General features: G+C 46.9%; 1 protein-coding gene across 3 annotated transcripts; it reads right to left on the bottom strand.

Moving 5' to 3' along the window:
• Positions 1 to 5,452: 5,452 nt before the first annotated feature.
• On the bottom strand, positions 5,453 to 10,465 carry LOC310768186 (uncharacterized protein). Of its 3 annotated transcripts, XR_014551200.1 has the most exons (4): positions 10,256 to 10,465; positions 9,493 to 9,591; positions 6,828 to 8,786; positions 5,453 to 6,578 (listed from the first exon to the last, which is right to left on the bottom strand). XR_014551200.1 is itself a non-coding variant. In XM_083625935.1 (3 exons), the coding sequence occupies exon 3, from the start codon at positions 8,738 to 8,740 to the stop codon at positions 7,406 to 7,408; it is 1,335 nt and encodes a 444-aa protein (XP_083482061.1). In that variant the 5' UTR covers positions 8,741 to 8,786; positions 9,493 to 9,591; positions 10,204 to 10,222; the 3' UTR covers positions 6,534 to 7,405. The 3 variants fall into 3 exon arrangements, 2 of the variants coding, with proteins under 2 accessions (XP_083482061.1, XP_083482060.1); XM_083625935.1 differs by lacking the exon at positions 10,256 to 10,465 and adding an exon at positions 10,204 to 10,222 and having other exon boundaries at positions 6,534 to 8,786; XM_083625934.1 differs by lacking the exon at positions 9,493 to 9,591 and having other exon boundaries at positions 6,534 to 8,786.
• Positions 10,466 to 13,547: the final 3,082 nt, after the last annotated feature.

Raw genomic sequence — 13,547 nt, 5'->3', positions numbered from 1 at the left:
AGCCCAAGGTCACCCAGCAGCTGCATGCGGAGGAGCGGAGACGCAAACCCGGTTCCCCAGATTATGAGTCCACCGCTCTTAACCACTACACCACACTGGCCCCCACATGGGGTTGCAAAGTCCCCCATTTGGGGTAGGTTGTGTTCTGTATACTCAACAACCCCACACCTCTGCCCCAGCCACACGTATCCTGTGGGTGATCTCAGCATCCATTCCTCTTGCCTACCTGCAGACCTCAGGAGCCTCTTTCCTCGCCGCTCGTCTCCCTTGTCTTGGCTGAGCCGAGCCCCTTTTTCCGAAACACCTCTGACAGCTACATGTGGCTGACTCGGCCCAAACGTCTCCAGCGCCTTACTGAAAATGACCAATGATGGGGAGCCAGGGTGGGAGTGGAGGATACAGATGACGAGAGACGCTGTTGGTTCGAGAAGGGAAATGTGCACAGGCAGCAAACTCCTTTTTGGCACTCTGAATGCAGTAAAAGCTGCTGACTCTCCAGCTCTGGGACCAGGGCAGGAGCTGCAGGAAGGCCTCAGGGTCAGAGACCCCGTGAGGATTGCCTTGCAGAGTGGAAATAAAAGGGGATTTAAGCCGCCAGCCTGCATTTGACCCCTTACATTTAGGAACGGCACAGCGGAAGATGAAGAGGCGTTCACACATTATTTCCTTCAGCCTGCTAGCAGTTTTTCACATCGGGAATGTACAGTGTCCATGGTATTTTTCTGAGCAGAAGACAATGCTAGTCCCACTCAGACAAGACCTATCGAAATGAATAAACACAGTTCGTCTAGGTCCATTAATTTCAACAGGTTTGCTCCAAGTAGAACTTAGCTGGCTACAACCAATGGTGCCCTGATGAATGAAAAGCTGAAATTAAGATTGGGAAAGAGGAGAAAACGAAATTGACAAGAGCTGCCGAGCCCTAGAGCTGCATCATAGGGTGAGGTAGTAGGGTGAGGCTACAGAAACATCCACCAAATAGAATATACAGTGGTACCTTGGGTTACAGGTGCTTCAGGTTACAGACTCCGCTAACCCAGAAATAGTACCTCGGGTTAAGAACTTTGCTTCAGGATGAGAACAGAAATCGTGCTCTGGCGGCATGGCAGCAGTGGGAGGCCCCATTATTTAAAGTGGTACCTCGGGTTAAGAACAGTTTCAGGTTAAGAACGGACCTCCAGAAAGAATTAAGTTCTTAACCTGAGGTACCACTGTATTTTCCATGTAAAATATCAATTTTAGTTATTTTACTGATTCCCCCGCTCCTCCGGCTAGCCTGTTAACTATCATCATTAATGTGTTTCCTGCTATTTTTTACATTTTTTGTTAATACTGCCTGTTGGGTGTATTGAATTTTAAAATTTGCTTTGTAACAGCTTAATTTGATGAAGATGATAATTATTTATACGCTGGCCATCTGACCGGGTTGCCCCAGCCATTCTGGGCGGCTTTCAACAAAATAGTAAAAGCACACACACCAAAACACCCTCAGACGTAATAAACTTTCCTGCACAGGGCTGCCTTAAGGTGTCTCCTAAAAGCCAGCTGTTTATTTCCTTGACATCTGATGGGAGAGCCATTTTAAGCTTTTGTTAGGTTGCTGGAGCATATGAATACTGAATATAAACAAAGTAGAGGCATGTCATGGATGCTTTAGTTGAGATTCTTGCATTGCAGGGGTTGGACTCCACAATTCTATCATTCTGTGAGACCAATACTTACTTTTTTCAAGATGTAGTGCTGCGATGGGTCACAAGGGGGAACTAGCGGGTTATATTTCACTGGAACAGCCACTGCAAACAAACCCTCTCAAATCAGGGCAGAGTATGCAATACCTTTCAGTCTGGCTCCTGTGCGCTTCCTGCTGCTGCCTGTTGAATCCTGTGTACGTGTGACTTTGCCTATGATGCAGAGCCAACCTGTCCTTGAGAAATTCTGCCATTTCCCTCAAAGCAAGCTTCAATCCAAAAGGAAAACTTAAGCCACATTCACTTTACCCTTAAGCTGAATTGTATACATTTGAAACAGCCATTTCCCATGATTGATATTTTGTGTGCGCGTGCGTGCACAGAGGGAGGAAAGTCAAGGAGGTAACACACATTGGTAAAGACATCTGATGTGTGTGCAACAGCATGAAAATGTGACTTGAAAAACGGCAGAGAGCAACCTGTGTTTTAAGCTGCTAATGCGTACATAGCCCAAGATTATGGGACGCGGGTGGCGCTGTGGTCTAAGCCACTGAGCCTTTGGGGCTTGCTGATCAGAAGGTTGGCGGTTCGAATCCCATTGCTCTGTCCCAGCTCTTGCCAACCTAGCAGTTCGAAAGCATGCCAGTGCAAGTAGATAAATAGGTACTGCTGCAGCGGGAAGGTAAACGGTGTTTCCGTCACGGTGTTTCATTGCGCCAGAAGCAGTTTAGTCATGCTGCCACATGACCCGGAAAGCTGTCATAGAATCATAGAATCATAGAGTTGGAAGAGACCACAAAGGCCATCGAGTCCAACCCCCTGCCAAGCAGGAAACACCATCAGAGCACTCCTGACATATGGTTGTCAAGCCTCTGCTTAAAGACCTCCAAAGAAGGAGACTCCACCACACTCCTGGGCAGCAAATTCCACTGTCGAACAGCTCTTACTGTCACGAAGTTCTTCCTAATGTTTAGGTGGAATCTTCTTTCTTGTAGTTTGGATCCATTGCTCCGTGTCCGCTTCTCTGGAGCAGCAGAAAACAACCTTTCTCCCTCCTCTATGTGACATCCTTTTATATATTTGAACATGGCTATCATATCACCCCTTAACCTCCTCTTCTCCAAGCTAAACATGCCCAGCTCCCTTAGCCGTTCCTCATAAGGCATCGTTTCCAGGCCTTTGACCATTCTGGTTGCCCTCCTCTGGACCCGTTCCAGTTTGTCAGTGTCCTTCTTGAACTGTGGTGCCCAGAACTGGACACAGTACTCCAGGTGAGGTCTGACCAGAGCAGAATACAGTGGCACTATTACTTCCCTTGATCTAGATGCTATACTCCTATTGATGCAGCCCAGAATTGCATTGGCTTTTTTAGCTGCCGCGTCACAGTTACCTTACTGTCTGTGGACAAACACTGGCTCCCTTGGCCTGAAAGCGAGATGAGCGCCGCAAACCTCATAGTTGCCTTTGAGTGGACTTAACCGTCCAGGGGTCCTTTACCTTTTTTACCTTTAACCCAATATACTCTCCATCCCATCCCCCTTTTATAGAGTATGGTTGGGGGAGAAATTAATTTCTGTTCACAGTTAAAATGTGTGTGTGGAAATTGTAGTGAAGCTGATTTTGGCAGATTTTGAGAAACTAGAGCTGCCCGACTGTGCAACTGTCAGGATGCGACTCAGCTTTCATCAAAGGCTGACATGTCTGCATGGGAAAGAAGATATAGAGAGGAACCTCCCTGTTTCCTAGACTGGCTTTTAACCTGTGCTAACCTTCCTTCAAGAAGCAGGTGGCGCTGTGGTCTAAACCACTGAGCCTAGGACTTGCCGATCAGAAGGTCAGCAGTTCGAATCCTCACGACCGAGAGAGCTCCTGTTGTTCGGTCCCTGCTCCTGCCCACCTAGCAGTTCGAAAGCACGCCAAAGTGCAAGTAGATAAATAGGTACCGCTCCGGCGGGAAGGTAAACGGTGCTGGCCACGACTTGGAAGCTGTACGCCAGCTCCCTCGGCCTATAGAGTGAGATGAGCACCACAACCCCAGTCATCCACGACTGGACCCAATGATCAGGGGTACCTTTACCTTTCCTTCAGATTAGAGACTTTCAGGACTGCAGGCCTCAATTCCTACTTGCTTCTTCTCCAAGCCTTCCTCATGAGAGGCGGGTATCTGTTTTGGATCTCTTGCCTGCTGAGACGCAACAGCAAGCCTAGCCTTTTAGCTTTCTTATCCATGCTAAAGCCTGTTTCTCCAGCAGAGACCGAGTATTCAGTTCAGTTTTTGCCAGCGTTTTAACTCCAAATCCAAGAGGAACAAACTGCCTTGGGAGATGGGAGATGCTCTTTCAGTGCAGATATTTAAACAAAGGCTCAGTAGGCACTCACATCAGTTGGTGGTGCTGTAGTTGCAATATTCAGTTACTGAACATGGGCGGCTTTCTCTCCCTCCAAATAACCCTGGGACTCTTAAAATCCTGATTTATATCCCAGCTTCCCTCCAGGGAATTCCACGGGGCATGTGCGCACACAGAAGCTTTAAATTCTTACAGCAAAACAGTTGAGATTCTTGCGTTGCAGAGGGTTGGACTGAATGAACCTCGGGGTCCCTTCCAACTCCACCATTGTATTATTTTCACCTTCAATAGTTGCTCTGATGAAAATGACGCCGTTTCCAAGGTGGCAGGCACAGAGCTTGGAGAACAGAAACACTCAGAAGGGCTTCGTTCATTTTGGCAGAAGCCAAAATGTTTTGCTGCAAGCATTTCAAATTTCTGTTTTGTTAAGTTACTGTAATAACATACTGTTTTAGTGATTAATTGCACTCTACCGGTATGCAGAGCAAACTTGTCTCAACTGCTGTCTGATACCGTCATGACTATGCACTTGGTGGCTCATTTTTGTTTTAAGTGAGAAACATGGGAAGTTGTACCCAACTTAAAAGTGATGTGCAAGTCTGCCTAAAACAAAGGTCAAGATGCACAAAATAGAGAATTTTTGTGCATAAAGGGAAATGATTTCATCTACTTCAGTCAGATGATTGGGGAAAATTTTGCCTAACGTAAAGCAGCTCAGTTGGATGTCATTCTAGAGTGAATGTTTTGAATAATGAGTGGATGTTTTGAATAATGAGTGAATGTTTTGAATAATGTATTTTATGTGACTGGTAGAAAATGTGAAGTCCTTTTTATTTTCATTTTCTTCTCTTTTTTGTGGTTTTCCTTTGGTGTTTTCTCTTTTTCTCCTCTGTTTTTTTTTAAGATCAGTTTCTTTTATCTTATTGCATTATGAAAAAGCTTTAGTAAAATCTTTTTAAAAAAACAAAACCTTTTGAAAGTGTTGTCTAGCCACCCACAGCCTAAGTCAAGAGTGTGCCATGTATAAACATAAATCAACATAATGTTGCTTCTGGAGAGAACTGTACAGAAAAAAAGCATGGCTGACCTCATCTAAACTCTGGTTCTCTTTTAAAAAAACTTGGCTTCCACTCCTCATCTTCTCAAGTGAGGAATCCCTGATAATCTTTCCAGATGCCTCAGAACTCACGTTAAGAAAGTAACTGGTTTGAACAAGTAACTACTCAGAAATAAATCCAAGATTTCAATGGACTCAACTCCTAAGTCAGTGTGTATCCAAATATAGCCCTGGTGTTCACTCATGATTTTCCATTCCAATGTTTTAAAAATGGTATCCCTTGCCAAGCTCACTTACGGAGTCGAGTGATAGAACCACACCTGCTTTGTTGAAACAAAACAAAATGGCCCAACCTCCTGTAAAGTGCTGTAAACTTCCTTTTTATTGCAACAAATTAAGAAAAAAACCTCATGCAACTGAAACAAACAGACAACTTGAAAGGGTGAGAAGGCTGAACCAACAGAAATCGAACTATTTGGAAGCAATGATGTGATTTAAATCACAAACTCACCAGAGGCATTTATCTCAGGCTTTCAAAAGTAACCCAGGTTCACTATACAAGATATATACGGATTTTTCAAAATAAAACCTTCCTAGAAAACCCCAACATAACCCTTAAGTGTTTTTAGACTGCTAGTTTAATGCACCTAGCCATGGTACTAAGTTACCTTCACCATCTTAGAGCAGATACACTTGTGCAGAGAAATCCGGCAAATTCTTGGGATGATGCTAACTGAGAAGGCAGGTGAGGAACTACATGTTTGAATGCTTCTTCTGCATTAAATAAGCCTCCCTACCTGCGAAAAACTGGCATGTTAGAGAGAAGACTGGATTAGACTCTTCTATTTTTAATATGCAGGACTTATTTTTTCCAACAGGAAGGGTTTTAGTTTTTACACAGGGAAGCTATTCGCGCATAGGATCCCCCTATCTGGAGTCTGGAATGGCACAGTCTCAGAATCATGAGATTTACCTGCACATAGACTCGCCCTCTGATTTTTTTTCCCCATTCTGGATTTCTAAATCAAAACTTTGCAATGCTGATTGTCTTCAAAACAGCAGATTCCCTTCAATATAACAGTTATTAAATCAGCAAAGTTCCCTTTGCTTTCTTCTTTCTTTGTAGCTTGTTCTTATGTTAAATGCAAACAGAACCAAAACCTTAATGCTTTGTAGTTAAGATGAACTGAACAGCTGCAACCCAGTCAAAAATGTAAAGTTGTGGCAAAATTCTGCCCTGGACCACTGAGGCTCCCATTGCAATTCTTTAGTCTTCAATGGGATGCAAATTATGCTGTCCATTAGCTGCATTGCTGGGGCTTTTCCTAACAGAATCTGACTACAATGTCAGAGTTGCCGTTCATGTTACAACTGCAATGGGAATTGCAACGCAAAATGGTACCTCTGCTGCAAGTTACACCCACGCAATAGGAAGATCCTCACCCAACTCAAGTTTTAGGTCCGTGTTTCACAAACTTGGGTCTCCTGCTATTTTTGGACTACAACTCCCATCATCCCTGACCCCAAGCAAGAGATGATGGGAGTTGTAGTCCAAAAGCAGCTAGAGACCCAAGTTTGGCCAACACTGTTTTAGGCAACGAGTTTCCCCCCCAAAGAATCACGGGAACTGTAGTTTAAAGACGGTGCGGACTATAGCTCCGTGAAGGAAAAACTGCTATTCCCATGATTCTTTGGATGGGGGCGTCATATGCTTTAAATGTGCACAGGGTGTACTTCAGATGCAGTGGTGCAGACCTGCCCAAGATGTTAATGTTTAGAATGGCTGGACACATTTGCCCTGTGAATTCCAAAAATGGGGCAGGAGGACAAGCACACTAGGGTCTGCCCGCCTCCAACAGTTCGCTGGGAGTTTCGGGGGGCTACTGTGTGAAGTGGGGCTCACTCCAATAGGGTCCCTGCACAAATACGAAAGTCTGATTTCCCAGGGTTCTTGCCAGGAGGTTTTGCCACTTCAGGCAACTGCCCTTGAACTTAAAGCGGGCAATAATGGATCTTGGGAACAAATCGCCTGTGCTCATCTCAGCACTCCAATGCATCCAACCCAAGTCATACCCAACAGTGGACTCACCGAAATTAATAGACGTGGCCACCTTAGGCTCATTAATTCCAGTGTGTCCACTTTTGAGTAGAAGTTTGAGTACAACACCCATGATGGGTGTGGAATTTCCAGTTTGCAATACCAGCTGAATTAAGGCCACTGGTGGCCACCATGCTGTCAATCAGGATTTCGGGCTCTCAATCTCTTCCTCTGCCCCCTTTCCCCAGAGTACTGTGTGCTTTGCTCAGCTCCCTCAAGGAGAGCCAGCTACATTCTCTCGGGACTGCTCCTCCTCATCCAGTGTCAGAGGATCGACAGCTGTGCCCACGGTGAGATCTGCGTCACCTTCAGAGTTGGACTTCTCCGGAACATCAGAATAAAGGTTCTTCAGGTAGTTGGCAAACCTGTCTTCCTTGCTGCTCCAATCCGCAGCACATTCCTTCCCCCTGCCATCTGACGCTCCCTGGTCCTTCACATCAGACCTTGGAAGGGGAGAAACAGAGAGCTCTGGTTTGGGTGGATGGGCAGATGTAACACATTCACCTTCCGCATCATCGCTTACTTTGCAAGAGTCGGACTTGTCATCCTGGTGGGAAGCATCCGGAGCACCCTCTGTAGCAGCAGGGACTGCTGGCTCACTCTCATACTCAGCCTCCCAGTCTTCCCCATCCTCCAGAGCTGCAGATTTGGCCGGTCCAGCATCCACAGCCTTGCCTACAAAAGTAGCAGAATCCCCAGTGCCTTGGGTTTTCTGCCACTCACAGGCGCCAAACATACATCTTTTCGCTTCTGGGGCATCCTGCGCATTCTGCCAACGGCTCCCTTCCTGGTTCCTTTTCATGCTGCTAGCGCTGGACCCAAAAGAAGACCCTCCTCTCCTCCACCCTTGGGGCCCTGAGTTCCAAGAGCTTGATTCAACAGCGCCTTGCCTCCGGTTGCCCCAAGCCCTGACAAAATCCTGCCGCTTCTCTTGCCAACGACCCCCATTCCCATGCTCTCCCTCTCCTCCTCTTTGGTTCCCCCTCCAGCCTGCGTGGGCCTGGGCTCTCTTCCAACCCCCTGCTGCGTGTGGCTGGCTGTAGTCAGACCTGCTGCTCCCACCGTTTCTTTCAGCAGCGCTGTTCCAATGGCGCCCATAGTTTTGTTGCTCTAGGACTCCGCCGTTTGGCCCTCTGTGGCCACCGTATCCTCCAGGAGCCGCTCCGCACTGCTGGGCTCCGCTAGGCTGTTGCTGCCCGCTGGCGCAGCCTGGCACACAACAACAAGCCGACCGGTGGCAGCAGCTCACGGCGCACTGAGCAGGTGGCTCGTGACATGTGGAGAACGAGGCCTGAGCGCCGTCATGAATGGGTGCTGGAGGAGGGAGGCACTGTGCCCCTCTGGCAGCGTTAATGAGGACATAGAGGATGTCCAAGCGTACGGGCACCGTGAGGGAAAGGAGGTTGCTTGGTGCGCAAGTGCGGCCCAGGAAGAAAGGCTGGAGGCTGCCGGAGAGCCCCGAAGAGGTGGGTTCATTGGAGGATGAAGTAGATGATACCAGAACTGGCCTTCTCTCCGGCGAGCGGCTAGTCACTCTGTCGTCAGCCATGAGGTCTGCCTGTGTGATCCCAGCAATGGTTGCAGGTATGTAGAAACTGCAAAGGATGAAACAAGAAGCCAAGTTTAGGGACCTCCCCTTATTTGCTAGAGCAAGTAATTTTAAGAGCAGGAATCCCAATTCTCTGGCCTCTGTTCTCTGAAGGGCAGAGACCATGAGACAGAGGTTGCTAACCCCCAGTTTGGGGTCTGATTCAGGCCCATTCAGCAAATTCTTCTGGCCACCTCATGCTGAAGATGGTGGGAGAATAGTTTCGGCAGTGGGAGGATAAGAAGAAAAAGAAGAAGAGTTTGAATTTGATATCCCGCTTTATCACTACCCTAGGGAGTCTCAAAGCGGCTAACATTCTCCTTTGCTTTCCTCCCCCACAACAAACACTCTGTGAGGTGAGTGAGGCTGAGAGACTTCAGAGAAGTGTGACTAGCCCAAGGTCACCCAGCAGCTGCATGTGGAGGAGCGGAGACGCGAACCCGGTTCCCCAGATTACGGGTCTACCGCTCTTAACCACTACACCACACTGGGTAAAGTAGTACTGGACAGGAGCCTGTCATCTTAATGGGGAAACAAATCTTCGTCCTTGACCAGAAATAGGATGATAACCTCTCAGTACCCAAATAGGTTAGACGCCCATCCTGCAAAGACAACTTGAGAGTAAGTCCCACTGAGCTCAATGGGACTTACTCCTGAGTAAACATGTCAAGGAGTTCAGTGTAAACGTCGCTCTACCTCCAAAGACAACTCACCCCAATATGAAGCTCAGGTTGCTAGGAAATCATGTTTAACTCCCCTGCATGCAGAAAACAAGAATAAGCAGACCACCAGGCTCTCCTACTCCACAATATCTGTGTTGAAGGAGGCAAAAGATTGAGTTGGCAAAGATGGAAAAGTTTTTGATATTTTTTTTTAATACATTCAGATACCACCAAGTTAATTTTTTAAAAAACTGTATTTTATCATTTATTTCAACAATTTGTATGCTGCTGAATCACAGTAGCCTCTAAGTGGTGTATGTAGCAAGAGACACACTTGCATATGAGGTGCGTGTGTCCACAAAACATTTTTATCCCGTTGGAACTAATGGCATAGAAACCAACCCATGCAATAATTAGTAAAGAAAACGCCTTTAGGCATGCACTGAGCGTCTTTCCTCTTGGGTTTGTCTTTGCACGCAGCCCACCTTAGCAGCCCACCCCGCCTCCTTACAGTGCATTCCCACGCCTGCGACTATTCCCAAAATGCCTACGTGCAAAAGGCCTTTCTTTCCTTACAAGCAGCCGCTGGAGCAAAGTTTCTGGGAAGAGCCGTGCAGGCATCAAATTTGCTGGCTTGCAGAGGAAAGGGGCTCGGGTCAGACAGGGGCACAGAAGTGTCGCTCTGCGTATTTCGATAAAAGGTTTTTAAAACGGATGCTTTCCTCCCCCCCGAAGAGCCTCTGCTTGGGGACACAAACCCACCCAGGGCGCCTTCCTCCCATGCACCCGGCTGCGACCGGTTCCCGCGCTTTACCTGCAATCCGCTTCGCTGTCTCGCGCCCAACAGCAACTCCTGCTGCACGAGGACCCGGGCAAAAGAACGCCCAGGCATGCGCAGTTGCTCCCGTTGAAGGGCGGCTCCCAGAGACTTCATTTCTATACATAGAGGGGGAAGACCAATTGGAGCGCTGGAATTGGCCTACGGGGGAGGGGCCTAGAAACTTAGAAGAAGGGGCGGGGCTTCAAGAGGCAAAACGCGAAAACGGGGAAGGTAGCATACTTATTATTATGTGCTAACAATGTTTATTATTAGTATTAACAATGCTGCTAGGATAGCGTTACTACTAGTATAGGGGTGTAGTAGCGTTAAAAATATACTAGCAGTACTTCTAGTATAATACTACTAACAGTGCATAATGTATTAACATTTGTAATACTCAGTGCTTTTTTTCTTTAAAAAATGTTTAGGGGTACTCTTACTTTGACTCAAGAGAAGCACCATTTTATAGCTTAAATCGGGAAAAATAAATACAGTAAATGGACAAAAGTACAGATATTCACAAAATGTTTAGGGGTATGCATTCCCCCAGAAAAAAAGTACAGGTTTCCAAATAAATGGTAGAGAGTGTAAATAACTTTCTGTGGACAGCTAGTGTAGGGGTTAGAGAGTTCAAACCCTGCCTCTCCACGTTACTTGGTTAATTATGCATATATATTTAGGAGTCTGATCCATTAAATTCAGCGGTTCTTACTCCAAAGTGCGTAGAGGATTGCTCAGAAGTAAGCCCCATGGAGCTCCACAGCCCCAATTAAGCATGTCCTTGGGATTGAATCCTGTGAAATCCTGTATCAGCTTATCTAGAAGTCTCATTGAACTGAACGGGACTTGCTTCTGAGTAGACAAGCATAGGATGATGCTGTAAGTCACCATCTTTTTGCACTCTTATGTGTACATTGGGGGGGGGAGTTAATATGGGAGTGTAAGTGAGGTTTATTCTAAGCTCTGACCCATCCCCCACAAGCAGCAAGCATACTGCCTATCCCCAAAATGAATGAAAGGAAATGAAAGAGGGAAGAGAAAATAGGAATTACAGTAACACAGAAAAAGGCAGGGAAGAAGAAGGAGAAAAACATCACAGGAAGAAGACTTGAAATTTGGGGAAATGAGAAAGACAATGAGGGAGCAAGAAAAAGCAAGGTTTTCACCCTACCGCAGTTTCTTGGGCAAAGAGATTATTTTCCTTTCTTAACATAACTATAAAGCTGAGCCCCCACCCCAAATCCTATTTTTTTGTGACTAGGATTTGTAGTCTGTTACAAAATGACTATTCTCCCTGTAAAATACATTGGGAAATGGGGGAGGGGGGACGGAGAGATCTTTGCACCATGGCCCTGATCCTTTTAATTCATTGCATTAGGGTAGGGAGGGTTTGCTTCCTGCCTTCGACGAGAGGGGAGGGAATTACTGTACTTACTCGAAACTAATGCTCCCTTTTTTTCCTTTTTTGCCAAATTACATTGCGAAAATTAAGGTGTGCATTAGATTCGATGGCACATTTACATTTGCCAGCAACTACTGTTGGCGCTGGCTCCCGGCCTCTAGAGTGAGATGAGCGCACAACCCTAGAGTCTGTCAAGACTGGCCCGTACGGGCAGGGGTACCTTTACCTTTACCTTTACTGTTGGCGCTGTGGGTTAAACCACAGACTTGCCGATCAGAAGGTCGGCGGTTGGAATCCCCGCGATGGGGTGAGCTCCCATTGCTCGGTCCTTGCTCCTGCCAACCTAGCAGTTCGAAAGCACGTCAAAGTGCAAGTAGATAAATAGGCAGTGGCGTAGCGTGGGTTGTCAGCACCCGGGGCAAGGCAAGTAATTTGCGCCCCCTAACCCGTGGATTTGCGCCCCCTAACCCATGGATTTGCCCTAACCCCAGATGTTGCGCCCGGTGCGGCCGGCCCCCCCTGCACCCCCCACGCTACGCCACTGTAAATAGGTAACGCTCCGGTGGGAAGGTAAACGGCGTTTCCATGCGCTGCTCTGGTTCGCCAGAAGCGGCTTAGTCATGCTGGCCACATGACTCGGAAGCTGTACACCGGCTCCCTTGGCCAATAAAGCGAGATGGGCGCCGCAATCCCAGAGTCGGTCACAACTGGACCTAATAGTCAGGGGTCCCTTTACCTTTACCTTTACTGTTTTTGGTTTCAAGGTTCTGAAAACTGAGCTGTGTATTAGATTCGATAGCGATTAAACTCAAGAAAATCCTGTAATTTGCACAAGCAAACACAGACACAGTTTGCACAGCGAGGAGGTTTGACATGCGTAAAGTATTATACCAAGTTAATACCAGTGATATCCTCCGTTCTCCCACTTTACCCAGCTCCCCACCCGGCTCCCGCCTGCCTTGTTACTTATCAACCAGTCCAGGAGGTGGCACTGCCCACCAGGATTCCTAGAATTAGCTGTTTCTGCCTACATAAAGTGCATTCAAAGCACGTCCAAGGCACATTTAAGGCACATGTCTTCCCCCAAAGAAAGCTGGGAACTATAGTTTAAGGGTGCTGGGAATGGTAGCTCTGAAGGAGCGTCTCCACCCCCATCATTCTACCCGGACACTGAGGTCCAGCACCGAGGGCCTTCTGGCGGTTCCCTCACTGCGAGAAGCCAAGTTACAGGGAACCAGGCAGAGGGCCTTCTCGGTAGTGGCGCCCTCCCTGTGGAACACCCTCCCACCAGATGTCAAAGAGAACAACAACTACTAGACTTTTAGAAGACATCTGAAGGCAGCCCTGTTTAGGGAAGCTTTTAATGTTTGATGTATTACAGTATTTTAATATTTTTTTGGAAGCCGCCAAGAGTGGCTGGGGAAGCCCAGCCAGATGGGTGGGGTATAAATAAATTATTATTATTATTATAGCTCTGTGAGGAGGAAAATACAGTTCCCAGGAAATTCATGCATTGAGTGTATGGAGTGGATCCCCATATAGCTCCATCTCCACTTTCTGTTGAGCATTCCCCTCCACCCCACTAGTCCTAATGATTACCAGGCATCACTAGTTAGTGTATTCTGTAGACATGTTTAAGACTTTGTACATCTGATTATGTGGAATCTAGACCATAAAAGCATCTTGCCAAAATTAATCCCTTAGGCTTTAAGACTTTCTCCTGCGACAGACTATCTGTTCGGAAACTGATGCGGAGGAGGCTATTTATGCACAGGCTTTGCCCAAACCAATGCTATTCTGCCCCCAAAGGGTTCAGTCATTTCATGATAGCAAAACAGTTTACAGTTATACCTCGGGTTACAGCTGCTTCAGGTTGCGTTTTTT

This window comes from Podarcis filfolensis (assembly GCF_964270895.1).
Source record: "Podarcis filfolensis genome assembly, chromosome: 8".
Classification (NCBI taxonomy): domain Eukaryota; kingdom Metazoa; phylum Chordata; class Lepidosauria; order Squamata; family Lacertidae; genus Podarcis; species Podarcis filfolensis.
Note: the sequence above shows the minus strand (reverse complement) of the source record. Positions and strands in the feature narration are given on the sequence as shown.

Bases quoted from the DNA above. Each gene is read 5' to 3' on its own strand.
- LOC310768186 (XM_083625934.1), bottom strand. From the start codon at position 8,740: ATGGCTGACGACAGAGTGACTAGCCGCTCGCCGGAGAGAAGGCCAGTT.